The sequence below is a fragment of the Camponotus vicinus genome, unplaced genomic scaffold (genome assembly GCF_025532165.1).
Source record: "Camponotus vicinus isolate PSW18456_S1 unplaced genomic scaffold, iyCamVici1.0 SCAF_3, whole genome shotgun sequence".
Classification (NCBI taxonomy): domain Eukaryota; kingdom Metazoa; phylum Arthropoda; class Insecta; order Hymenoptera; family Formicidae; genus Camponotus; species Camponotus vicinus.
In genome coordinates, this window is record NW_028141967.1 from 4,674,470 (window position 1) to 4,701,562 (window position 27,093).

Here is a 27,093-nt window from a genome sequence, read left to right on the forward strand (position 1 = left end):
TATTATTTATTCATATTAATTATTTATTATATTAATATATTAATTAATACATATTAACTGGTGCTACCGACATTTCGTGCACATAGCACGGAACAAAACCAGAAATTGTGCACATTATATGTTATCCTCTGAGAACATTCGTGGATACTGGCTTCGTAGTTCATGTCCACGCTTTTAATCTCCACAGAAGGCGCATCGCTTTCAGGTATCATTTAAAAGTAGGCCATGATACCTCTCAGTCCCCTCTCTGTATGTGATAAAAAAAATTTCATCGAAATTAAAACTTAACGAAAAAATGAGAAAGAGATATTGAGCGAATATTTAAGAATAATCGGCGAAATTTAAGAGGACAAACTTTGCTTCGATAATATGAAATTTTAGAAAGAGAGAGCTTATGTTCGTGGTAGTTTCTTCTTTGTCTAACGACTCGTGGTGGGGAAAAGAAGTCGATCAAGCCACATGTCAAACGCAGTGGCCATATTGAATTTTTGCCCCACTCTAGGTATCGATAGACAAAGAAACTAACACCACGAAAGCATGTTGTCTCGTTCTAAAATTTGTATAACTTTTTTCAAACACGAAGTCTATACATTATACGTCTATGGCTTCGAAACGATTCTCAATTGGTCCGTCCAGGGGAACACGGCTCACATGGAAACCCACACTTTTGTTCCACCAAACTCACTTTCCCTTCTCGGAAATCGGTGGCGCCGCTTTTCCACTTCGCTTTCCAGTCGTCGCTACGTCACTTCCCGGTTAAACGTGGCCGCAAGGAGTGGCATCGAAGCTAGCGTCGCGAGCTGTCAAGCTGTCGGGCCCGAGTGGAACCCCGAGAGAGAGCTAGAGCCAGAAGACTGTTGAATCAGCCGGCGCAGCTGATCGCTTAAATGACTCGGCAAACCGGCCATTGAGCGCGTTATCGTTGCCTGCGTCGTTTCCGGAAGCCACTTGAGGCCTGCCAAAGTATCCGCTTCAGGCGAGAGACGTGAGAGACGAGAAACATGTCGTCCTCGGGCGATTTCGGCAACCCGTTACGGAAGTTCAAGCTCGTCTTTCTCGGCGAGCAGAGCGGTGAGTGTCGGCCAGTATCGGTGCCGCTGACAAGTGTGTGTTTGTTCGCGTGTTCGCGGTGTTCCCCCGAAGACGGATCGATCTCCTCCCAAGTGGGACGCGAGACCCGGTTCCAGCAGGCCCGATCGAGGGGTGACTACCCTTCGCCCGATGGCCCTTCTAGGTTATAGATCAATATTCTCCATCGCCGCCGATAACACGGCACCCGACGCGTCGCCGTCTTTTAAATTCACCCTTATTTCGCTTACCTCGCGCGTTCAGCGTTTAAATGCTCCATCGAGTAAATGTACGTCGGGTCGCATCTTGACAGGCGCATTTAAATGCGGGGATTTTTACAGCACAGAACATTGCAGCAATATTGCAATGTTGCTGTATGGGTTAAAGCGCCTCTCGACGAGACTCCTTTTCGAGTTGAACGCTCTCTCGACAGCTATTATCGTTATTATTATAGCGAGGAATTTTAGGTATTAATTTTGTTAATAAAATAAAGATTTAATCGGTGAGTCGTAATGAAAGAAAGATGCAAATTTATGACAGAAAGATAATTTCCCCCGAGAGTCTTGGGAATTAAAAATTAAAATAAAGCCGTAAAGCTGTGGGATTTTGAGATGCAAGTTTGAGAGGAATTTAAAGTTGCAAATGTGAATTGAATAAATGAGCCATGCAATTTTTTATTGCAGTCGGGAAGACGTCACTTATTACACGGTTTATGTACGACAGCTTTGACAACACATACCAGGTATGTAGCGATTTATTTATTCGCACCTTAATTTTAAATTTATAAATCTTGTTAAGTGTTTTAAATCTGCATAATTTTCGTCAATTCTTTTATTGCATGTTGTATGTGATTTATATGGAAAATTGTAGATTCTGTTTATGTACAAATTATGCTTTAAATTTACAGGAAAATGCACTAATATGTTTAATTTTTCATGCAAATACTTGTTAAATTTTTATTTCATATCTATATTTTTTATTAAATTTTACAATCAATTTTTTTAAAAATTGTATTGTATTTATATTCCAATTTTTCTGGAATTTTAATTTAATTTTATTCGTATAATATTGGATTTTTCTAAAAATGGATTTTTATGTGAGAGATAATTCTTTGGTAATTAAGTTTAAAGTTCTGTTTAAAGTTCTCATTTATTCGCGTTACTTTGTCGTGATAATAAAACCGGCTATCAATCCTGATAAACTTTATATTGAATGAGGACCATAATGTTTGTCTATAAACTGTCATGCAATATTGTTATCTAGGAATGTCCCAGTGACATAGTTTTTTTTTAAATAAGAAGGAATAACCAAGAATACCGTGCTATTGAATTTATTATAATTTATTATTAAATTTATTAAATTTATTATTAAATATTTATTAATATTAAATTTTTATTATTATTAAATATTTATTATTTGGAAGCATATTTTTTTATACAATTAATATTGCGAGTATTCTTTTGCTTTCAATTTTTCTCCGATTTTTATTGTATATAACATAAATATAATCACTTATCAATTCAAATCTTTTAATTATTTGCTCTGCATGAACAAATTTATAATATGCCTTTGAGTTTTTCCGTATCCTTAATCACGCTATTAATTTTTGCATTCTAAGAAATTGTATCAAATGTGAAATGCTTGACTTTGATTTATTCTGCTTTCTTTTTCTTTCCAACTTATTGTGAATGCAGCATATCAAATTAATTTTTAAGCATACGTCTATCTAAATGACTGTCAAATGTAATTTATTACGTTGATAATTTGGGTTGTTCGCTTTCTGTATCAATTGCGCTTTCTAAATATTTCTCGCTCGTTTTCCTTTTATATCATTTTAAGAGAGTACGTAACTATGAATATTTCAAATGCAGAAAGTGTAAGAAAGTACAGTTAGAACGAATAGACTTAATGCTAGCAGGAGAAGCAGTAGGGAATCGAGATATCGACTTTTTCTGATCGACAAGGATAGAAAGAGACGGAGAAATTTGCAGAACGCTAATAATTTATTTTTTCTATTATTTATGCATTTTTACAATAAATTACATTACGTTTTGTGGATTATAGTATATTAGTATGTAATTATTAAATATAAGAAAACAGAAATATATGATTATTAATTATGCTTTAATAAACAATTTCTATAATATATGATCAATATAATAATTAATCATATATTATTATATTAGTTATTTGTATTATTAATTGGAAAACTAAAATTAATTATCAATTAAAATATTATATTATTAATTAATGTTCTTGAAAATTCATATACTTGACATGGTATCCTGTTTGCGAGTTATTTTATCAATATCTGTGTTGTTATTATTTTTAATCGTTATTATTTTAAATTTTAAATATTTGATCTTAATGGAATTTTACAATTTTTCTCTTAATTTTCAAAAATGAGCTCGATTTGTTTGCATTTTTGTTCGTATTTTATGTGATTAATTGAATAATTTTTAATATATATCGTGACACCGATATGTTGCAGGCTACGATAGGTATAGACTTCTTAAGCAAAACTATGTATCTCGAGGACAGAACTGTCAGACTACAGCTGTGGGATACAGCGGGCCAGGAACGGTTCCGTTCTTTGATACCTAGTTACATCAGAGACTCCACAGTCGCTGTCGTTGTTTATGATATTACTAGTAAGCATCAAGTATATAAGAAATTCAGTGTCTTAGAAAACTGTGTTTGCCAGCAGTCTCGAGTTTGACGTTTGACTATACTTTTCTCGAATAGTACATACACTTTTTAATCCCTTATTTATTATTTATTTCAAAAGATTTATTTTATATAATTTATTATTTATTTTATATAATTTTATTTATAAAATTTTTTTAAGTCAAAGCTTTGATTTTTTAATTTCATCTCTCTGAAAATCTTTCTGAATTCTTTTTCTTAATTTCTTTTCTTAATTTTTAATCCTTCTTAATTTTTAATCTTTCTGGATCCTTTTTTTTAATTTGTAATTCTTTTTATTTAAAAGAATATTTTTATTTTTCTTACAATCTATTTCAACATACATTTATTTATTTTACATTAATTAGAAATATATGTAATAACAATGACATAAATGGCTGCTGGCAAACGCTGTTAGTTACTACCTGATAGATGAATGATAAAGAATTAAGATTGCACGTTTGTCAGACGCCAATTCGTTTCATCAAACATCCAAGTGGATAGACGATGTGCGGACTGAAAGAGGAAGTGATGTGATAATTATGCTAGTGGGCAATAAAACAGATTTGAGTGATAAGAGGCAAGTTTCGACGGAGGAGGGCGAGCGGAAAGCGAAGGAATTAAATGTGATGTTTATCGAAACTAGTGCTAAGGCTGGCTACAACGTGAAGCAGGTAATGATTTTATTCCTTTTTTGTTTATGCTTCATGTACGGGAAAATTTTTCTCGATGATGTGAAGGAGCGAGGAAAATTATCATTATTTTTTAATTATTCTAGCTATTTAGAAGAGTAGCGGCGGCTTTGCCGGGTATGGACTCCACCGAAAACAAGCCACCCGAAGACAGTATCCTTTGCGTAAGATACTTACTGCACGCAATTTGCATGACACATTTGCAGGAACGTTTGCGGCGACTTCTCTCACTTCACGTGTACATAAGTTCCATCTCATCCATTATTGCCTTGAAAATATCTTGCATTTTATTACTATCGTACCTTTTCATTCATGACTTCGACTCATGATTCGAGGTAACACGAGTTGCTTCTTATTAATATGTTGCAAGTTTTTATTTTTTAATTAATTAATCATAATTATCAGTACTTCTTTTCAGGACATTGGATATGAAGTTTTTGTCGCGCGTTATACATGTTTATATTTATTTAATATTTTTTTGGGGGAAAAGAGACGCATCAAACATTTAATTTTCATTAACTTGTATTCTAATCTCTTCATTAATAATATCTTCTGATTTCTTGGTAGACATTAAATGTATCTTTATGTTTCTTCTTAATTTCTTTAACTCGAAAAAAACTAATGTTTCTTAATTCTTAAATTTCTCACATTTTTGGAAAGGACTCGTTAGCCATTCATTTCAATTTCTCGCTCTTAATTTCTGAACTGGATTTATTTGGCGATTTATCGGATCTTCCATTTGTTTGTGTTAGACTTTTATGTTTTCCTTAATACGTTTTTTAATCCGTAGTGCAAGAGGTAGTGCTCAAGGACACTCCAATCGAACTGAAAGCCTCGGAGAGCAGTTGTGCATGCTAAGTCGTCGTCGGCCTGTACGGTAGCAGGGTATCGAATCGAATCGAAAGGGGCCTTTGTTAAGTTTCGACCAGGGCCCGAATCGTCCCAGATTGTTTTGGAACGGTTTGGGAACCTCTTTCGAGAGAATATAAATTGATTTTCAAAGGAAATTCTTGAGAAAGGTTTAATTTTTCGATTTTTTTAAGCAAGCAATTATATATAAGTAAATATTAAGATATATTAATATTATCACATGTATATATATTATAATTATAGATATTACAGATATTAACAATGTGTAATAATATTAATATATTATTATTTACTCAACAATATTATTTCTTCGAAAAAATCGAGAAATTCCATTTAAGAAATTTCCTTATAGGAAACACATATAAGTTTATTATAATATATAAATAATATTTTAATATTATTAATTTATTAATTTACTTTCCTTCGAGGTAATTCGAAGAAACATATTATTCTATTTCCGTTCGATGCCCTGATTGGTAGACAAGACACGGAGCTAAGTTAACTTATAAGTTAATGACTCTTAGGCGTTAGGGTATCGATTGTATTTGGCCTTTGTGCTTTTTCGCAGAGTCGGAAAACTTGTGGAAGGCTACGTGCACTGAAGCAGCAACGATTCTTATTAAAATGAGAAAAATAGTTTCACACACAATAGCTTAAGACTGCTTTTACACAATGACATGTTTTCGTATGCTAGCGGATCGTAGAAAGGACTGTTAACCCTCACGGCTTTGACTATCAGCGATTACCAGATTAAGCTCTTGGCCAGAATTATGGGGCATCTTTAACAGATTGCAAAAGAAGCTATATTAGCCGATCTTTAAATTGAAAGGTAAATTAGAAGGCAATTTTTTATATTTGATTGCTACTATGATTAAAATTGTTTTAACGTAAGTATTATAATTAAATCATTTAAATTTTGGAAATTAAATTATATAAAAATAAATTGCGCATTTAATTTAAGAGCTTATTAGTTTGATGCTTCATATATTTTTGGACAAGAGGAATGCTGTATCTATTACGTATTTTATAAAACAAAGGCAAATTAAAAAAATTTTATGCGAGTCGTAAAATTTCATTTTATTTTATTTTTTTTCAATTCTATTATAATATTTTTCTCATCAAGTATAAATCAAAGCTAGGAGGTTTAATACATGCCCTGATTAAGGTCTCAAAGTTTACCTAAGTTTATTTCGCTTGTTAATATAGATTGTTCAATATCGTACAGTATTTTTTTACCGTGTAATTAAATATCAATTAAATCGATAGTTGCTCAAATTCACATTTAAACAAATGATAGGAAAATGGCATTTGTCGTATCCTTGTATATCATCGTTTCTAGGAACGAGATATTATTAATTGTCCAACATGGTTGCAATAAAAGAAAATAAGACAGCTGCAATTTGCATTTAGCGACATTTGCATTAATTTGGAGAGTATATAGTAAACATGTTGCGTAAATGCAGTCCTCCCTCGAGATGATAAAATTACATTTTTCAATAAAAGATCAAGTTCTGATAGCTAAATAATTTATAAATCTTCGCTCTATTTAATGTTAGAAAAAGATATGACTAAAACTCAATGTATTAACATTTTTCTCATCAAACTAAATCTAAATCTGTTAACGAATTAATAAAAGACAAGAAAAGAAAGGAAACAAAGGAAAGAAAAGAAAGAGAGAAGATATTTAAGAGAAATTTTTCTATAAAATTTGTGGATAATTAATTAGCAGCTAACTATATCTCTTTTCTACAAATATTTTAAGAGTACGTAGTATAAATGACAATCTTGTACAGTTTCACATATTTATCCGAAAACTTAAATTAAATATTCTTTCGATGATTTATTATTTATATATTCTTTTTAGACTGACATATTTTTTTTTTTAAAAAAGACGAGAAAAAATCTTTTGTTTGAAATTACATATAAAAATTCTAAATAAAAAATTTAAGATGTATATATAAAAAAGATTTTTTATTTTTAAGAGGTTAATTGGTCTTATTATCTTTTTTGTCTATAATTTCTCCATTAACTGTAATATTTTATTTTATGTAAAAAGAAACCTAAACTTAATAATATAAAAGAGAAATTTTATCAAACTTTATTATTTCTTATTATTTCTTATATTGGTTTTTCGTCCATGGCTTTTTTATTTTTCCTCCTGTCCTCTTTGTTCGTCTCATATTTTCTTTTTATTCTTTAATTTATCTCTCCTAAGAGAGAGAATAGAGTTTAATTTTAAAAATTTATTTCAATTTATTAATTTTTGCTTTTGCTTGGCTTTCTGATTTTTCATTTAATTAATTTTTTTCTAAAATTCAAATACTCAAAAAGATTATTAAGCATAATTATCAAACAAGGCTTATAAGATAAACTTACAAGACAAAGTTTTTAATATCAATTTTAATAATTTTGATAAAAAGTGATTTTTTTAAGAATCTAAGAAAATATTCATTTATTTATTTAATTTATATTAAATTTGAGTTGAGAATATATTTTGATTGACAAGAAATTAATTTTAAATATTAAATTGAAATTTTTGATGTCTGAATAAATTTTAATTAGATTCTAATCAAATTTTATATTAATTTTATAATATATATTTAATTGTTTTATTCTTGCAGTATCTTTTTTTACAAGTGATTCAATATCTAAAGAAATTCACATAATAAGTAGCGCTAGAAAATATTCTCCGTCCCGTTTTTAACTTTTATACACTTCTCGATTGTCGCATCTTTTAGCTTTGATAGAAATTAACTCGCGATATTGTAATAATATCAAATCTGTGTGCTCTGATGAGAGGTATTAATAATTAAATTAAAAATCAAAAGGAAAAATTAATTATATCCATTTGGCAGCGATAATTATCGAATAATCAGTAGAGTATCTAGAGATTTGATTAATAGATACTAGAAAGGAATTTGTCATTATTATAGTATCATTAAGGATTACACTGTATGTACTCTTTATCTGGTTTGTAAGAGCTCATTGTAACGCCTCATCAACGTGCATTAATTAAGTTTAATAGTACCAATCAAATGCAATAATGTATTTATTGACCAATAATATTGCCAAATTGCAAAAATTGCATTAGTTCTCCGACAGTTTATTTCTCGAAATACAATTTCCTTTGGCACGTTACAAACATGACACTTATTTAAGATTATTTAGAGTACATGATTTAATTCCCAGCAAACACCAAGTAACATTTATATAACTGTTGTAATTTCCCACTCAGCAATATAACTATTACATGTTATGTAACAGTTACATAACATGTAACAGTTATATTGCTGAGTGGGAAATTATAACTAACAATTATATAACTGTTATTTAGTGTTCGCTGGGTTAGTTCTCTTGAATGTTTATATGTATATGTATATATATTTGATTTAATTGGTAAATTTTGGGAGAAACGCGTCGAGGAAGAGTTTAAATTGTCAGTTGATGAGAACGCAAGTTGAAAAACGCAGCACGCCTTAACACACAAAAAACAGCTGTCGACTTGCAGAATCAATCGCCGATGCAGAACGGCTCCGAGTCGGAGGGCGAGAGCGGTTGCATCTGCTAGGGAGCTTCAGCGTCTCTGCCGAAAAAGAAGGGAAGAGAAGAGAGCGGGAAAATCGCAGTCAATCTCCCGGCACGAATCACCATACCATTGAGAGACGTTGCTGGCTTCTTCTGACGTCGTTAAGGGAACAGGGGGCCCCTCGTCGCCGATCTCGGGCTCTAAGTATCGTTTCAAGTGCTACTAGACGAACTCGAGCGTTATCTAATACTAGCTACTTGCGTTGCATTCGAGCGTTGGCTTCGTGCGAGAGAAAGGAGATCGCATCCCTCGTCAGGGTATTTCCACGTTTAAGCTTGAAACGGTGATAGTCGCGAAACCCACGTAAGGTCTATTGCTCTTTTATCTTCTCCGGAAAATTAGCTCCTCTTCTTTCGCGCATCTAATTATATACATTCTATAAAAAACGATTTTTCTCCCGTTGAAATAAAATTACACGTGTGATATACTTTGTATCAATTAATAATTTTATATAATATTGTAAATTATTATTTTACAACTGCAGCTTCGTATTAATTAATATATAGTTTTACAAAGATTATTGATCTTATGGAACCAATTATTATAGAAGAAAATTGAATATTATTATTAACATAAAATTTACAGTAATTTTAATATAAATTAACTGATTGGCGCGAAAGGGTTGAAGGGCTAAAGTATCATGCAGTGGCGATTTTTTATGAATTTTCAAGTAACATCTTTCGGCTTCTACATATCACGATTCTTACGAAAAGTGTCTCCTCAAACCTTTGAGATTAGCCTTTTATCTATAGCAATAATTTAATGATCATAATCCTATGAATGAAATTTTTGATTGAGGTAAATTAATTGTTTTGTGAAAGGATGTTTTATTAATAATCTTACATTTTTTATTATTATAATTAAAGTATAACAATAGAATAAAATATTCCATGCAATTTCTGATTTAAAATTGGATTCTATAAATCAAGTCTTTAAATTAAATTAAATTAAATTAATCAAAATTAATTTACTCTAAGGAAAATAATGTAATATGTATTGGATTACATCAGAGAAAATAATTTTAATATATTTTTCTCGTAAAAAAATGTTAACATATCATTTTCTTTAAATTGCAAAGAGAAAATATTAATTGCCTTATCAAAGACCAGGAGCGTTATGCTTGATTAAAAATCGCCGTAGGGAAAGGATTAATTTACTTGGTCCGCGATTAATGTGGAGATCACTGCTACATCCTTCCAAGTTTAAGCACACTCTTCGTTCGGAGATCCTGTATTGTAACTTAAAAAAAAAAAGAAAAAAAACGCGCACAAAACACCGAAGCTTGCGAAAGGGTAGTTTGTTTGTGTACTTAAAGCAAGGAGGGTGAAAAGAGCACAAGGGAAGCATGATTGAAAGTAATCATCCTTGGTGGAGTTAATTAAGTCGCTACACTAAGCTAATTACGATGAGTTCGCGAGTTTCTCAAAGACAGCACGTTTATCGAAGCGAGGTGTTGTTTGTTGGAGGATATATTTCTAATGTACCGTGTATTACGAATCTTTATAGACGTTTTTCAATATCTCTTGATAATAAGCGACTCTACTTGATAACGAGATTCAAGTCTGTAGGCCGACGGTGGATACGCAAGTGTGCACAAACGACCAAACTCACTCAACTCGATCCTTTTTTATTCTATTCTAGGCCGTCGCCTTCTTCGAAATCTCTTCTTAATAATATCCCGAACATCAAACTTTTAAATTTCCACCCCGGGAAAGATGATGCAAGAACACACAAATTGTCTGGGAAAATGACAAGTTATTAATTCACATTTGAATTATGTGAATAATTAAATTTAGAAATTTAAATTATTAATAACTTTCAGTTTAAAATTATATATAGAGGTGTATGCGAATTTAGATTATTAATATCTATAAATTCAGGTTTTTTAAACACGATTAATTAATAATAAACATGATATATACATATGTAAATATAAAGTACGTCTAAATTAGTTTTAATAAATTTCAGTAAAATTTCAGAAATTATTAAATTAAATTGGGATTATTCGTAATGTTTGGCCGTTTGTACAAAGAGAAATGCCTACGCTACGCCAAACGTAAACACTCGTCGAATATTTCTCTAGAAAATGATTAATCGAGGCTTGTCGGGGAAATAAATTATTAGCCGTGCTTGATGCGAGATCTTTACAAATCCTGTAGCAATGTATCTATCCCTTTGCACTCGAAGATCGTCTAATCCTGATAGATTTTATTATTATTTTAAATAAGATATGAAATGTATACATATATTTTTTATATTATTTAGTAGCATATATTTATTTTCCTGTGTAGTTAGAAAATGTAATAAAATTTCATAAATGTAGGATTACAAAATTAAAATAAGATAATTAATTGACTTAGAGTGAAGAATAAGAATTAATTTGTTGCAAAGAGAAAGGATTTTTTTTGTTCTCAAGTGTAAAAAATTCTCAATTGTAAAAAATAAAAATTTTTAGGAGCTCTTTAGTGATGGGGCAAATTTTGAAAATATTTATATAACATATAAATTCAAAAAATTTTTGGAAATTAAAAAAGTTTATATAGTGCAAATGGATAGACGCGTTAAAATGTTTCTCTAGCCAGCTCCTATATAACGTGTCGTGTAGCGTTAATCCGACATTATCGCACAGCAATATTGAGTATGTATCGCGAGATGGGTTTTTTCGAGCACTATTTCGAGGCAACACATCCGAGGACGAATCTAGCAAGTTTCACGATTAAATTAGGAACGATGTGAAAACTCAGTTACTTTCACGCGAAGCTTCATCGTAATCATCACCCGTGTGTATGTTAAATTTGTATGTTACTGTGATTATGATTTGTTTTAGCACAAATATAATATAATGATCCAATGTTCACGAATCAATCAATCATCTCACCATCAATTAGTTCCACTATTATTTTATAATGATATGAAAATTAATTAATATATAATAAAATAATATTACATATTAATTAATTAATTAATTAATTTTTCTCATAAATATGTTAAAGTTCTTAATTTTTATTGAAGGAGTTTATTAAGAATCACATTATTATATTTCGAAAATATATTTTTAAATTGAAAAGTCTGCAATTAATTATTTTTCAGGAGGGTTCAAATTTTTCATTTAAATCTCGAAGAAATATTTTCCAAATTTTTTTAAATTTAAAAGGTATAATTATTTTTAGATCCCTATTTAATTCATTCAGCAAAAGACATTTGTCCGTAATAATTCAAAACCGCAAAAGAAAAAAAACAGAAATATGAAATCAATTAACAAATCTATTGAGTTTATATAAATTTGCAAATATTTACATATAGATATATAAGTTCTTTAAGAATGAAATGTAATGTACGATTTTTATGCAATGGTTAATAAACGTATAATATTCGCGATAGAAACCTAAAAAAAATCAAAAAACTGGTAGAACCGAAAAAGTTGCGGGCAATGTCTTTCATATGTAACGTAATTGATGAGTAAACCGATGTATGTGCCGATCTAGTCGAAATGGTCGTCGAGTAACGAATCGGACAGCCACTTAAATTGCTCATTGATTAATTGATATTCAACTGCCGTTAAATGTTTGTCTTTTCGGCAAACAATCGTATAATTAAGAAATATTTAATATTAAGTATTTCTTTTTTCATTTAAACAATTTAATTTGAACAATTAGTTAAATTTTTTAAACTTAAATATTATAGAACTTATATATTATATAAATATTAAGAAACTATAAAATTAGTAAATTTTTTTATTTATATTTATTGTTATAGAGGATTAACGGATTTCATTTGATATCTATATTAATATTTTACATCAAGACATTATTATTTAATATTAATATCAATAATATTATTTACATGATTAAATAATAATATTATTTATTATTAATATCAATATTATTATTTAATATATTTATATTATTCTTATGCAACGTTAGTATCAATATTTAATATTAATATCATTATTTAATTTCATTATTTAATATCATTATTTAATATCTGATATAGTATTGAAAGAAACTTGATAGAAGCAGCTTTCATTAGACTAATTAAATCGGGATAATTAAAAACGAACGTTCCGACTAGAACGAAGCCTCAAGTGCATTTACGATTCTTATTGTATATTATATAAGGATATATAAACATATAAATATTTCAATATAATCTTTCTTCCTTATAATGATATGAGGAGGAGTGGTTATTGTTTTTGAACGATTTTGTTATGTTTTGTTTACTATAACATCATAAGACGAAATCGAGTAGCAACGGATTATCGTTTCAGCTTTCGTGCTACGTAGTTGTAACATATACGCAGATTATATTATTATAAAGTAGAAAACAAGGATAGCAACAGATTTTGTGTGGATATAAACATTTCTTTTTGTAAACGAATCACGATCAGAGGAACAAAGATGACTGATAATTATTTCAAGAAGTGACCAATATATTTTGTTCTTCGTATAATATCGCATATAATACTTTTGAAATAATCGATAAACATTTTCGCCAATTATTGGAGTTACATGAAATAAAGTTGCAGTTAATTTAAAATTCATAATAATAATAAAAATAAAAATTTAATTTACAAATACTTAAATGTGAATCTTGTATGTGTGTGTGTTAATATTTTATGTATCACAAGATAAATACGCTGTCCCTCTCACCACTAATTTCAAGTTTTAATAATTTATTTATTTGCATTTAAATCTTTATATTATTTAATTTCCATTTAATTTTGATGTATCTTTATATTATGTAATTTCTCTTTAATTTCTATATAGCTTTATATTATATCTAATTTATATTTAATTTTTACTTAATTTTATTTTTATTTTATTTTATTTTTATTTTATTTTATGTGTATTCTTATTTTATTTTAAGTATTCTTTATTTTTAATTTATTTTTCTATTTTTATTTTATTTTAAGTATTCTTTATTTTTACGTATCTAATTTCTATTTAATTTGTATGTGTCAAATTACTCACAGTGTACATCAATGTTTTTAATTAACAATCTCGAGAGCGGAGATTCCTATCTCGTGAAGAGTTTCAAAGAAAAGCGAGGGAGAAAGAATGGTAGCATTCGCTTTTAACTGCCATTGTAAAAGCAAATTGAGAGCGTCTCTGGTCGTAAGGTTCGTTTGTCAAAGGGAAAGGAATCAACCCCATCTTTTTGTACCTTGTGTCTTAGATAAAGCCTCGTGTTAGTCCGAATCGAGGTTCGCGGACAAAGTTTCGCAAACTTATCATATCATGTATGTCGCGTAGAGCTTTAATGAATGAGCGAATAAAATTTTATGTTCATCAAAAAATTATGCGCACATTTTTAAACTTTGTCAAAAATCTCCAAGATTCCTAAAAATATCTCCATCAAAACTCTACTTATTCCAAGTAAAGGATATATTATTTTACATTATGAGATGTACTCGAATGATCTATCTTAAACATTTTTCGTATATTAATAATATATTTTAATTTATATTTAAATTATTATATTTAAATTTTATTATTATATTTAATTTATTTTTTAAAGAATAATTAATGACAGATTGTTATTGATTCCTTTTTAAAGAATAACTAATGACAGATTGATATTGACTCTTTCATGAACTGATGTTTGATTTTCAGGAAAGATTGGATTAAGACAAAATGGATAGTTTATTATATAGTTTATTGTAATGTCAATTATATACAAATTTAAAATTACGTCCAGTGTGCTTCCGACTACGCTGACATACCGTTTCTCTTTCGTCGACGTGCAATATTATTACAATCGGTGCTATTCCCGAGCTCCTCGGTGCTCGTTAACAGCGCGTCAGCGACAGACTTAAGCTTAAATAATCTTTATTTACAGTCAAAATTGCGCTCGGAAAGTCCCTTCAGCAGTCTGTCGCCGTAGATTTGTGAGAAACCTTTCGTTAATCCATGAAAAATTGGACAACTCCAAATTTAATCTCTCTCTCTTTTAATATAAATAAATTTGAAAATAGTATGAAACCGATGACTATTAATAAAATTACAATACTTAAAGAAATGATGATCCAATAAAGTTTGTATGATGGTAATAACTCTAATTCTTATGAAGTGATCTCTAGTTAATTCTTATGCGAATGCCCGCCTCGCACAGTGTTTCGGAAACGTTTACATCTGAAAGAGGAGAAGGATTGATTAAATTTGCAATTGCTCTATTTTTATAAAACGCCTTTTTTTCCCTGCATCGCAGTAGCTTTCGTCCTCGAGAATTTTGACTAATCGCGATTTTCCATTCAACGATCTGCAATTTTTCCTCGACTTTTTCACGATCGTTTGGCAGTATGTACTGTTGAGTACCGTAGACCATTTTGACTTCCTTTTACTCTTACTCTGTAAAAAAGATTGTTCGATTGATGCGCGATCGTCCGCTTAACCCTTTTATTCTCAGATAATTGTTCCTTCTGTTCTGCAAGGCTCATTTAGCTTCATAATTTGCCTCGTAACGAAAGAAAGGTAACGGAATATCGCCTTGTAATAATTAGAGACAAAATTGTTCTATTGCAAATTAATAAAATTTCTGCAGTGCTAAAGGCAAACTTATTTCTGGTGAAAATGTCGAATTAAATGGTCGTTGAGTTGAGAAGGAAAGGGTTAATTCAGATTTTAATTGAGCATTTGAACGATCGACGTCGTAGAAATAAATCGTGGCAGCGACTCGAATCATTATTATGATCATTATCACTCGGAAGAACGAGGACAGTATCGGCACGACTCAAATCGACTCGAACCTTCAGTCTATATTATGTGGAAAGATAATGAAAGAGAGAGAAGATAAAATAAAAATACGTTGCCTAAATATTATTAATTTTCGTTAAAATAATTAGAAGATTAATTAAAATTAAAATTTAAAGGAGAAGGGATAATATTAATTTTTAGTAATAATATTTGAATCTTTAAATACGATACTAAAAATAAAATTAATGGGTTTAATTAAAATAAGATAAATGAAATACACAAAAATAAGATAAAGTGAAATAAAAAAATAAAATCAAGTAACATTTATGAAAATGTGTAGAGACAAAACTCGAAGAAGGTAATTGAACAGCTCGCGTGTTACATTAGTTAAAAATTAACGTTGATTGGATGCATGAACATTTTTGTAATCATTCTTGGAAAGTTTACTCGAAAATTCTCTTCCCTCGAAGATGAAGAGTCCTATTTAACGCAGATATTCCATCAAAGACTACGTGATTTCGGCAGTTGGTCGCACAAATTCGAAAGGTAGAAAACGATAACAGTATAGCCACTAAGACAGGGGCATAGCGAACGGAAGCAACGCTTCCGGACCCGAATCTTTCGGGATCCCGGAGTCTTTTCTGGCTCTATACAAAAGCCTATAGCGCGGATTTGACTTCCGGGCACAAAATTTCAGCTACGCCGCCGCACACTAACACGTACTTCTCGCATAACAACGAAGGATCATTCTTCACTCACTCTCTCTTCCCTTTATCACTTCCTATCTATCGACCAAGTCACGATCGCCTCGAGAAAAACCTTAAAGAGTCGTCCCGTTCGCCGTCGAGTGTCACAGGAGAACACTATTATCCGAGTGATCTCTCATTTTGACTCCAGATCTTGTTTTGGGATCTTAATCTCCTCGTCATATCTTCCTTGAGGGTTCCATTCGCAGTTAGACCGATGACGAGTAACTTCAAAGTGATTTTCCAACCCTCGACGGTTTCAGAAGCTTAATCTAAAAGTTTTGGTATCCAATTCTCGGCTCATCGTCACCGGAAAAAAAAACGATCGTGTCCCATCTTTAGGGTCCTGCTGACGTTCATTGTCAGATTGATAACGAGAAGTTTATTTTGAAATAGCGATTTTTTGACGATCGGCGATTTCTGGATTCTAATCTACCTCGCGGCCAATATTAATTCATCGGCCGCGCCGTCTCCTAGAGTCAGACCCTCAGCTCCTCCATAACCTGGGGGTGATTGTGTCCCTTTTTCAGGGTCCCGGCGCCGCTCATGGCCAGGCTCTCCTGCTGAAGTTGATTGGGACTGATGATAAGATTCTGGCCGGGTTTGCCGGGCTTCGTGTTCTTGGGCGGCGGGGGCGGCATAGGCACGTGACAAGTATTGTTTTGGAGGTCTGCGAACTCCGGCGGCGGTATGTGCTGGATGTGATGGCGTTCGGCAGTCTTGGTCTCCAGCTCGCCGCAGATGTTATTGGGCATCTGGCCGTTCTCTTGGCGCTTCTTCGAGCAGCCCTGATGCTGATGGTTGCTTTTGTCCCGCTGATAATACACCCCGGCGAAGATGAGCACGTTCAGGATCAGCAGGCTGCAACCGATCGCGATTGTCACGCTCAGGGCGGTGGAATAAGCCGCGAAACCGTCCTCGGGTTGCGCCGTGGTGTCCTCGAAAGCTATGTCGCTGGGCGTGGCCGTCGACGCGTTGGACGAGGATTTTTCTATGGAAGTTACCTCCAAGGTGGTCGTTCTCGCGGTTGTTGGCAGTCTCTGGATGAATCTGGGTGGCACCTGGAGAACAAGATTCTTTCAGAATTTGAATCCAATCGGATTCACTTGTTTAATATGTCTAATTAATAAATAATCACTTTTATCCTTTTATTAATGAATAATTATTTTGATTGTACCTGTTCGGCATCGAGCAGATGATGCGATCTAGGAACGTCGTCTGAGCCGGGTTTATGAAGGTCGGGCACTAGGTTTAGCCAAAAAGAGAGGCGATGCGCCCTGTAGTGATTCTTCAACTTCGACTTGTTGAGTTCTACAAAATCGACAGACTATGACTTTCTAATCAAAACTTTTAATATAAATACATTAAAAATTTCTTGATATTAAAGTATACATTTCTAAAAAGAATACTTGATACATCAATAAACTTTTTTAATAAATAAATAACACGCGCGATAAAAGAGCACTTTATGAGATAAAAAAAGATATAAATGAAGGTGAAATATCTAGGACTAAAGGCTGACCTATGCTAAGATATTTCTTGTGGACGGCCTCGTAGGCGATCCAATCGATATTCTTGACCTTGGTCCTTTCCGGTCTGGAGCCGAGGGGTCCAGGATCGGGAGTACCCTCGTTAGGATTCCTGTCGGTCGGAAACGATCATTATATAATAATAACGCCTCGGTCAAGCTTTTATCGTATTTTGCGGGCGTCACTTTTTATAGTTTATTTTACGACTTACCCGGTGCGTGCGAAGTTTGTCAGATAAAGTATCATGCTCTCGGAGAGCGCTATCTCGGACCTGGTATAATTCTTCGGCCAGTGGGACAAGCCACCTACTAGGGGCGCCCCGAAAAAATATGGCAGCTCCTCTCCGTGAATACATCCCGGCCTCTATATAACAGTGATTGATTAGAATTATTTTATGTAAGATGTAAAAATATAAACAGGTAAAATTTAATTTATAGACATAAATAGAAAATAAAAACTTAACCTAAAAAATAGAAACCTAACCTAAAAAAGTAGGAATTTAATTTCCCTACATTTTAATCTAATACATTCTAATCTAATGCATTCTTTCAAGGGTGTCTAGGGTGAAGTATCTCTTAGTCGAGTTATTAGAGATAACTCTTCGCGTTTAAAGGCTCAAATCGACTGGTTCAACCGAGGCGTTGACCGGACTGGACCGACCGCGGAATTCAAAAGAATTTCTCCGAGAGTCCTCTCTTTCGCGCTCGATCATACGAAAGCACTCGTGGAATCTATCGGGGTCCCGTTGAGATTCTAAAAATGCCTCGACCGATTCTTCACCGAGCTGACGTTTGCGCGTCCATTTTAACCCGAGCGTAGGATGGCCTCGAAAAATTCGAATCACGCGAGCTCGCACTTTTAGAGCCGTGTTTCACTCCGAGGTCGGACTGAAATACGAAATAATGGAACAACGATTACCGAGTAATATCAAATTGATGGGTCCACGTGTTAACGGCAATTCATCGTTGCGGCGTTCGCGATTATTGAGCAACAGCAATATAATCAAGTTGTAATTAAATCGTCATTCGTTAATCGGGAAGTAATTACGCTTCCGCAAATTAACGCGCGTCGATATATTACAACGGTCCGCGTTTTACTATTCGCCCCGTATAAGTTATTAATTTCGCGGGATTGCAGACCCGGCGCGGACAGAGTTTTTTTTTGAAAGCACGTCACAGGAATATCTCGATTCGTCCCACGGTGTACGAGTAAGAAACACGTCCGCGTTGCATTGTCACGGGGGGGGGGGGGGCGGGGGGCGATATCGCGTTTCGTGCGCGACCAAAACGTTTTTCCGCATGCAATCGTAGCAGGGGCAATAAGTTCGTTGCAGCGTTTACGCGCGATCCTTATTCTTCGTTGGCTCTCCGCGAGAGACATGAAAGGGGCGAAAAGGACGCGAACGAGAACGGGAGGGATGGGGGTGAAAGGGGCGCGCGCGCTGAACGTTTAATGCACTTTCATTTCGCCGGTTGACGGCAACGGTGATCGCTAGGTCGAGGTGCCAGACGATATTCGCATGCAAAGTGCATCGGGTGTAAGGCGCAAAAGGTGCCGGTAGAAATGACGGCGTGAGAAGAGAGAGAGAAAGAGAGAGAAAGAGAGAGAAAGAGAGAGAGAGAGCGTGGCTGAAAGTTGCAGGTGCTTGCGAGAGGCGAACGTGGAATTTCAAATCCTCTCCTCGTCGGATCTCGCCCCCGCGCCCTTTAAAATTGTATCGTTGTTTTCTGCTGAATTTACGAAGCGGCAGATATGAAGGTGATCATTTATTCAGAAAATTTTTTGCGTCCTTCGAGAAGAAGATGGAGGGAAATTTTTATCATTTTTTGCAGAAAAAGAGAAAGAGAGAGAGAGAGAGAGAGAGAGAGAGAGAGAGAGAGAGAGAGAGAAACTTTTACAGCTTTGCCATCCCTCGTACATTTGCGCGTCGCGTTTTATCTGCCCCACATGTATATAAGATGCTTGGATAACTGAAATGCTCCGCGCGGAGCATATCGTTAATATATGCATCAGAAACACATGTTCAGATAATATCTCGAAATTTCGCGCAACGGTAATAACTAGTCTCATCGTCGCGGTGCAATTTTCGAATTTCCCTTCACACATCCGTTTCTTGTTACACAACCTCCAGCGGAGAAATAGCAGAGGGAGGAAAGGATGGCGGGGGGAGAAGGGGATATCGCTAATATATGTGGCATTAATAATCGCGGCACCAAAATTCATTCGAAGTTCGAAACTAGGAGCAGGCAAAAGGAAAGGGGATGAGGCGGAGGTAAGGGGTTGCACGCCTCTCATAAGTTTCTAAAATCAGATACGAGCAAGAGTCACCGCCATGCTGCCGCGTTTCCGCTGAATCTCAGCTTCCGTTTCATGTATACGCAATATAGCTAAATAGATAAATAAATAAGTAAAATGGAGAGAAAATAAACGAGAGTGAAGATGATCTCTAGTCTCATCTACACCCCGTTATTTTTTATTGATGGAATTTCTGATGAATTTATCTGGCTGTTATATTTTTTATGTCCTTAAATCTGTTTATACAATAAAGTTAATATTTATTGCATAATTAGAATGTTAAATCCCATAACTTAAAGAGAAGAATATTAGATTAAAAATGTTTATATTATTATTATATTATTATATTATATTATTATATTATTATATTATTATTATTATTATTATTATTATTATTATTATTTTATATTATTATATTATTATTATTATTATATTATTATTATTATTATTATTATATTATTATTATTATTATTATTATTATATTATTATTATTATATTATCACATATATATAATATCAGAAATATGTCTGAATATATGATTGCACAGATGTCTTTTATTCTGAGAATTCTGTAGCACCTAGAGATTCTTTCATTCCTTTTTATTTTAGGTTATTCAATAAAATATTTTCTCGGCTGATCACAAACCTGAGGATAGTCTCCAAATTTCGTTTGGTAGTCGAAGACGTATAGATAGGAATTCCTATGGGATTGGCTGTGAAGATCCGCGGTTCTCGTCGCTGGGGCAACGATATTCGCGTCCCCTAGAGCCTCGAGGGTCTCGTCTCTGAAAAAAATGAATATTCCCTTTCATAAACCTCGTAATATACTTCAAACACTTTTCTTAAACGTTTATCGGAAATAAACTTAAAATAAGTGAATAAAAAAATCGTTTATCGGAAATAAACTTAAAATAAGTGAATAAAAAAATCATATTTAAAATATGTTTGGGAAATTTAAGATTATATTTATATATCTCTAATAATAAAAATTTTTTGTAAAATTATTGTTGTATTATATTGTTACAAAATACATTGCACTAATTAAAAAAGACTTTTAAAAAATATAAAGAGACAAATCATTAAAAATAATGATTAAATAATATAATAAAACACATACACATAATCGTAAATAAAGAGTTAGTAAATTAACAAATAATTAAACTTTGCAATGATTTATTTATTTAGCTAATGCAACACATAATAAATTAATGACAATTAATTAGGACACATAAATAATTGAAATAAATGAAAGGATATCGAGCTTTATTTGAACTTCATTGTCAATTAAATTTGTTGGGAATTTACCTAATATTAACAGGATGCTGGACAGGTCGCTCCCAGTCCGTGTACTCGTTTATGATGGTCGCCAGGATCTCCGGCTGATGATACGTGTACGTGTTTCGCACGAATTCGCGCAGGATCCTCGTCCTTCTATCGGCCTCGATCCCGTATTGAGCGTCGTCGGCAGTTAAGGAAAAATACGCTTCCGAGCGAACAACCCCCACCATTAGGTCGTATCTGCAAATTCACGAGTTCACTTTCTCACACACTTTAAAGAGCAAAGAAATGTTTCATGAAATATTAACAAGTTCGCAATCTGTAAAACATTTTTAGGGCATATAAGTTTTCGTCTCGAAGTATATGAAAATTTTACTCGGAAAGTTTCTCTTTTAGCCCCAGGACTCTCAGATTTCGCGGTTCTTAAAGAATCACATTCTTGCTCTACGCTGGACTTCAATGTGTCACTCACTATTATAAGATATTTGTTCAAGGATAATGGAAAGCTTCTTCTAAAAATATGAAAGAAATTAATAATATTTATATGCAGAGTGAGACGATTAAAATAGATCTTTTGAGTAATTTGTAGCTGCTCGTTGCAAGTTCATATCTCTTTTTAAAAATAATGTGTTTTCTTTACACTAATTGATTCCTCTCATATTATATTGTGTATAAAAATAAGGTTTAATTAAGATAAAATAAAATTGAAAAATGAATATTTCATAATTTATATAAAAAAAATTATGTTAATTTAAAATATAAAATATCTTGTAAACTGTTCAATTTTTAGACCTTATAATTTTTTAAATATTGAGAGGAATCGATTTAAAAAATTAACAAAATTAGAGAGAGAGAGGATGATTCCACTTAAGAAAACTAAATCTTCAAATTTTTGAAAGACTTTCTCTTATAAAAAAAATAGATATACTATTTAATAATTCCCTTGAAATTATGTAACTTTTATATGCAACAATTTTTCATAAAACATACATATAATTTACAAATCACCCTATATATCTGGAATATTCGGTTATTTGGATTCTCTAAAATTCGTAGGAAACATGGATACTTAGAATCCTTCATTGGCACTTTAGATATGAATTTCTTTTTATCCTGCAGTTTCTGTTTACACGCGAAAGTTCCATATTTTTCAAGCGAAGAATATAAGAAAGTTGTCCTGGACATTGTAGGATGCGATTTTATTTTTCCTCGCCGATGATCCCCCGTCGAGCAATGGTATTGTTTCCCGCGCTATTTATTTTCCCTTGTCTCGAAGCTCAATCTCGCGAGTTATAACGATTGCAGCAAAAAGAGAAGTCGAATGATACCTCGACAGTTTCGCCACGACGTCCTTCCTTAGAAGGATATTGTTGAGCGTATTGATCGTGTCGACCTGCAGGGTGTAGTCCTGATCCTCGGGATCACCGGGATCGATTACGACGCCGTCTATGCTGGGGCCGAAGGCCGGCGCGAACTCTAGTCCCTTAACAGGCACCGACACTAGTTCGCTCAAGGACACATCCCTCAGGCATCTCAGCAGGTTCTGAGGATCACCCGTCGCCTGTGACAGAATAAAGTCGTGTTCTATAAATGTGAGACGGGGAGAGGTGTCAGCCGTTTCTCGTTTATCCTTAATATCACAAATATTATGGCCAAGAGAAGAGAAAATTTCTTTTCATTATATTTCTACCGCTTTTTTTATACGCTCAACTTCCCGCAAAGTAAATCAATGGATATAAAATATAATCTGGTACTTTTAATTAAGTTATGATAAAATAAGAAAATATCGGCAAAGATAGAAGAAAACTAATTTTGCAGCTAGAATTAATAATATTGATTCTAATATTAATATTGATTCTAATCATGATTTTGATATAATGTGGGATGTTCTACAATTTCTCAGGCATCAAATAATTTATATATAATTATAAAAATATTTATTTATAATATTTATTAATAAGAAAATTAAGAGAGAGAGAGAGAGAGAGAGAGAGAGAGAGAGAAAGAAGATTATAATAAAAATAGTAATAGAATGTTACAAAAAATATTAATCAAATATTACACATGTATACATAAATAATATATAACATAATATAAGAGAATATTAATGAAAAATATTATAAAAATATTATATAATATTATATAAATATTATAAAACTATTATATAGAATATTGTAGGAATATTCGATATTACAATAAAAATTATAAACAAACATAGAAAAAAATGAAATTGAAGAAAATATATATTTCTCCAGTTAATTTCAAGTTCGAGGGAGATTTTAATCCCAAGAATCATACTCGCGCTTAAAAATACGGCGTTGAGAATTTGTAGAACAGATTGCGATTAGTATCGGCCATATCGACAATTCGCCGAGGGAGGGTCGACGGCAAGGTCATTCAATTAAGATTGCGAGTTGCGAGATTCTATTGTATACATATACATGTACCGAGTAACATCGTGCTCGGTAATTTTATCGGGATGAGGCGCAATCAGGGGAGCGTTCGCCCTCGTTCGGAGCCCTCGTTGTACGCGGCCAATTTGCGCGCGCGGTCGCTTGCGACCGTCCCGTTTCGTCAGCGACCGACCCCGACATTCGATTGCGGCCGGTCCTCCTTTCCACCCCCCGCGCCCCTCGCGTTTCGAGAGCCGAAAGACGATTACCGGCGCTAAAGCAATTCATTTGCGTACGCCGCCGAATTAAAGCGAATAGCCGCGCGGTCCTCGGCCCGGAATTCCGCGGCTGAATTCCGCTGAGCGACGCACGAAAATCTTGTTTACCTTGCCAGAATAGGTAGGTAGGCGCCTCGTTAAGGTGCCAACGATAGAAAATACCGTCGGAAAATGTCGACGCGATACGCGTCAGCTCTGGCACGTCCTCTCCGCCAGGCTCCGGGGCTCGATTTGTCACGTGATCTATTCTCACGTGCGTTAAATACGGCTTATCTCCCAGGTAGAATTAAAGGAATAACAGAAGAAGGAGAGAATCGTCGGCTATGATATTTTCTTTGGGGAGAGCAAATATTCTCTTTATGGGATGAAATGACGTAATATCCTCCAGCAAGGAAAATGTCCCACTCATTACTCAGAAATAATGAGCTATAAGTGTTATTGAAACAGAAGTCGATAGGTGATAGTACACAATCAATTGGGAAACCGCCAAAGAACTGCCATGAATGTGATTTTATATTAAAAAAAGAAAGGGTAAAATTAGCAATTTTTACAAAAATATATAAAATTTATTCCTAACATTTTTAATCATTTTTCATAAAAATTTAACTATCATTATTTTTATACATGTTCCACTATTTTTGAAGATATAACTTATATAATTGGTGACAGTCAAATATTCTTTCTACATAAATATTTTTTCTATTTGATATGTATGAGGATGTATTTTTCTTTAAAAATACAAAAATTCCATAGGGGCAATATTCCCGAACTCTATTGTAACATTTTTTAATTGTTTTTCCTAGCAAATTAAGGGCAAAATGTATAACATAAAAAAATTAGAAAAAAGAAATAGAGCAAAGAGGCATTACTATAAATAATGGCAAAAGTTAAGGCAAATGAGTGTCAATGTTTATTTTTAAAAAGAAATATAGAAAAGTGCAATTTTTGTAAATATTTACAAGATTCAATATTTTTATTGAATTATGGATTTATTAAAAATATGGACTTTTAAGTTTCATCAAACTTTATAATTAAAAAAAAATATATATATATTTTTGTTGGTTATGATTATCTGATGCATTTTTCATCAGTCCGGGGGAAAACGATCTCTTTAATATTTTCAAAAAATTGATCTCATAATCAGAATACTTTAATTAATTTAAAATTGCAATTATTAATTGTCATATTAATAAATCTTTGTAAATTTCAACTACTAATATATATAAAATCTATATATATAAAATCTGTTGACAAGTGTATCTTATATCAATTTAAGCAAGTGTGAGGAAAAAAAATATACCTTATATTGTTCACAAGAAGAGGAACATTCCTGTTTAAGTGAAGCTCTCGAGCAAATTAATGCGGAAAATATATGCAGCGAAAAATACTTAAGAAAGTATATTTTCTGAAAAGAAAAAAAGGAGGGAAAGAATCGAGATGAAATCGAATAAATTTCATGAGCTGCTTTTTTTTTTTTTCGGCGAACGCGATATCGAGAGCGGGAAAAAAAAGGAAACAAAACTCCGTTACTCGAAAAATACGGCTCTCGGCGTGTCTAAAGGATTCCGATTTGCGGTACGCGATTGAAGGTAACGATTAAACGAGGATTAAGCGCCTATTGTTTCTCGATGTTTCCGAAAGTGCCCCGTGGAAAAAGTGGCGGGCCGCGCGAAATGGAAATCGAGGCCGGGGATTATATTATGCCGCTCGAACTTGTAGCGGGAATCAATTTTATTTCGCATCCCCACCCCTCCTTCGCCCACACTCTCCCCCTTTTCCTCCCTACTCGCCTCGCCTCCTCGCGGGATATCCGGGTAGGAGGGGAAAGTTCGAATTGGAAAAACACCGATGAAACCGGGTTATCTTTTATTGCGTTATTTTTGACAGAAGAGGATGGCCTTATATAGGGGATATATCTGGACTCTTTCGACGACGATCGGAAATATCGTCGGCGGAATTTACAGCGCTGCATATCAATTTCAATAAAGAAGACGTCATGGCGGCTCCCGCGGTTATAAAGTGGGCCAAGTACGTAATTCACCTTCAATAAAATAGCCGTCAACCGGGGACAACATATTTTTCATGGCGTTCGTAGTGTCAGGATTGTATCTTGGGAGGAAGCGAGAAAAGGGAAGGAGAGGAAAGAGCGAAAAGGGAGGCGCGCGAATCATCCGTACGATGATGGAGCGCTTCTTATTGAATTCTGAAACGACACGCACGTGCGTTTCGTCCATTTTTTTATTATAAAATTGAAATAACGTTCGAGAGCGCGATTGAGAAAATTTTCAATCGCTCGATAAAATGACCGTCCATAGCTGCCTCGTTGCAACTATATGTGTATACGAAAATTTGCATTCGATGCCAATTTGCAATTTGCGAAATTTAGCTTTAGCTCTCTCTATTGAAAATGCGCGCTCGCCTATTGGGGCCAATGTATGTCTCGGGTGTATATTAGCTTAATTGAAACGCCCCGTTAATATAATTGCTGTTGCGTAATTAACGCTGCAAAAACACGGATACGCCGAGTTATTCGCGCATTTGATATTTTAATTTATGTCCGTCCGCGGTTATTTCACCGCCGACGATCGGCATTATTGTGAATTATGCTCGAAAACGAGCGAATAAGAATTAACGCCGAGAGAGAGAGAGAGAGAGAGAGGGAGGGAGGGAGAGAGAGAGAGAGGGAGAGGGGGGAGAGATTTCCAAAATTTTTCGAAAGTCTCGCTCCCCTCGATTTACCGTCGACTAAAATATTTGTCGAATATTTCATTCAATACACTCTTCCCTCGAGTTTAATTTAAAAGCCCTCTCCATTTGTCGATGTTAATTAATCATCGTCAAAATTTAATCTCGATGAAATTGCTCCTGGCGATAATCTGAGTTTTCGCATTACTAAATTCTGATGATGTTTAATAGAGAGACGTACGTTTCGTACTTTTCGTCGGGTGAAGGACCGACGAGAAAGGGGGCGGTTGAGGGGGA

General features: G+C 33.4%; 2 protein-coding genes and 1 long non-coding RNA gene across 5 annotated transcripts in view; 1 reads left to right on the forward strand and 2 right to left on the reverse strand.

The window, feature by feature from the left end:
• Positions 1-1,290, reverse strand: LOC145968104 (uncharacterized). The gene is made up of 2 exons (XR_014437666.1): positions 591-1,290; positions 1-247 (listed from the first exon to the last, which is right to left on the reverse strand). It is a non-coding gene; the product is annotated as an uncharacterized LOC145968104 (long non-coding RNA).
• Rab6 (RAS oncogene family member Rab6) lies at positions 731-14,197 on the forward strand. 2 transcript variants are annotated; one of them, XM_083093351.1, is made up of 6 exons: positions 731-1,071; positions 1,752-1,810; positions 3,560-3,719; positions 4,222-4,427; positions 4,532-4,598; positions 8,810-14,197. In XM_083093351.1, exons 1-6 carry the CDS (start codon positions 1,002-1,004, stop codon positions 8,881-8,883), a joined length of 636 nt encoding a protein of 211 aa, XP_082949477.1. In that variant the 5' UTR covers positions 731-1,001; the 3' UTR covers positions 8,884-14,197. The 2 variants fall into 2 exon arrangements, with proteins under 2 accessions (XP_082949477.1, XP_082949478.1); XM_083093352.1 differs by lacking the exon at positions 8,810-14,197 and adding an exon at positions 5,236-8,397 and having other exon boundaries at positions 735-1,071.
• A 348-nt stretch (positions 14,198-14,545) lies between these two features.
• Nlg3 (Neuroligin 3) overlaps positions 14,546-27,093 on the reverse strand; it is a 165,814-nt gene continuing 153,266 nt past the window's right edge. For both annotated transcript variants that reach the window (XM_083093247.1, XM_083093246.1), the window contains 7 exons: positions 22,769-23,001; positions 21,468-21,680; positions 20,809-20,947; positions 18,080-18,231; positions 17,862-17,980; positions 17,517-17,650; positions 14,546-17,400 (listed from right to left, as the gene is read on the reverse strand). In XM_083093247.1, coding sequence (XP_082949373.1) covers positions 16,819-17,400; positions 17,517-17,650; positions 17,862-17,980; positions 18,080-18,231; positions 20,809-20,947; positions 21,468-21,680; positions 22,769-23,001 — 1,572 coding nt within the window. In that variant the 3' untranslated portion in view covers positions 14,546-16,818. The remainder of the gene's footprint in view (positions 17,401-17,516; positions 17,651-17,861; positions 17,981-18,079; positions 18,232-20,808; positions 20,948-21,467; positions 21,681-22,768; positions 23,002-27,093) is intronic.

Excerpts from the sequence above, each read along its gene's own strand:
- Rab6 (XM_083093351.1), top strand. The coding sequence starts at position 1,002 with ATGTCGTCCTCGGGCGATTTCGGCAACCCGTTACGGAAGTTCAAGCTC. Across the intron at positions 1,811-3,559 it reads GCTTTGACAACACATACCAG|GCTACGATAGGTATAGACTT; the intron begins GTATGTAGCGAT and ends GATATGTTGCAG. Across the intron at positions 4,428-4,531 it reads CTGGCTACAACGTGAAGCAG|CTATTTAGAAGAGTAGCGGC; the intron begins GTAATGATTTTA and ends TAATTATTCTAG.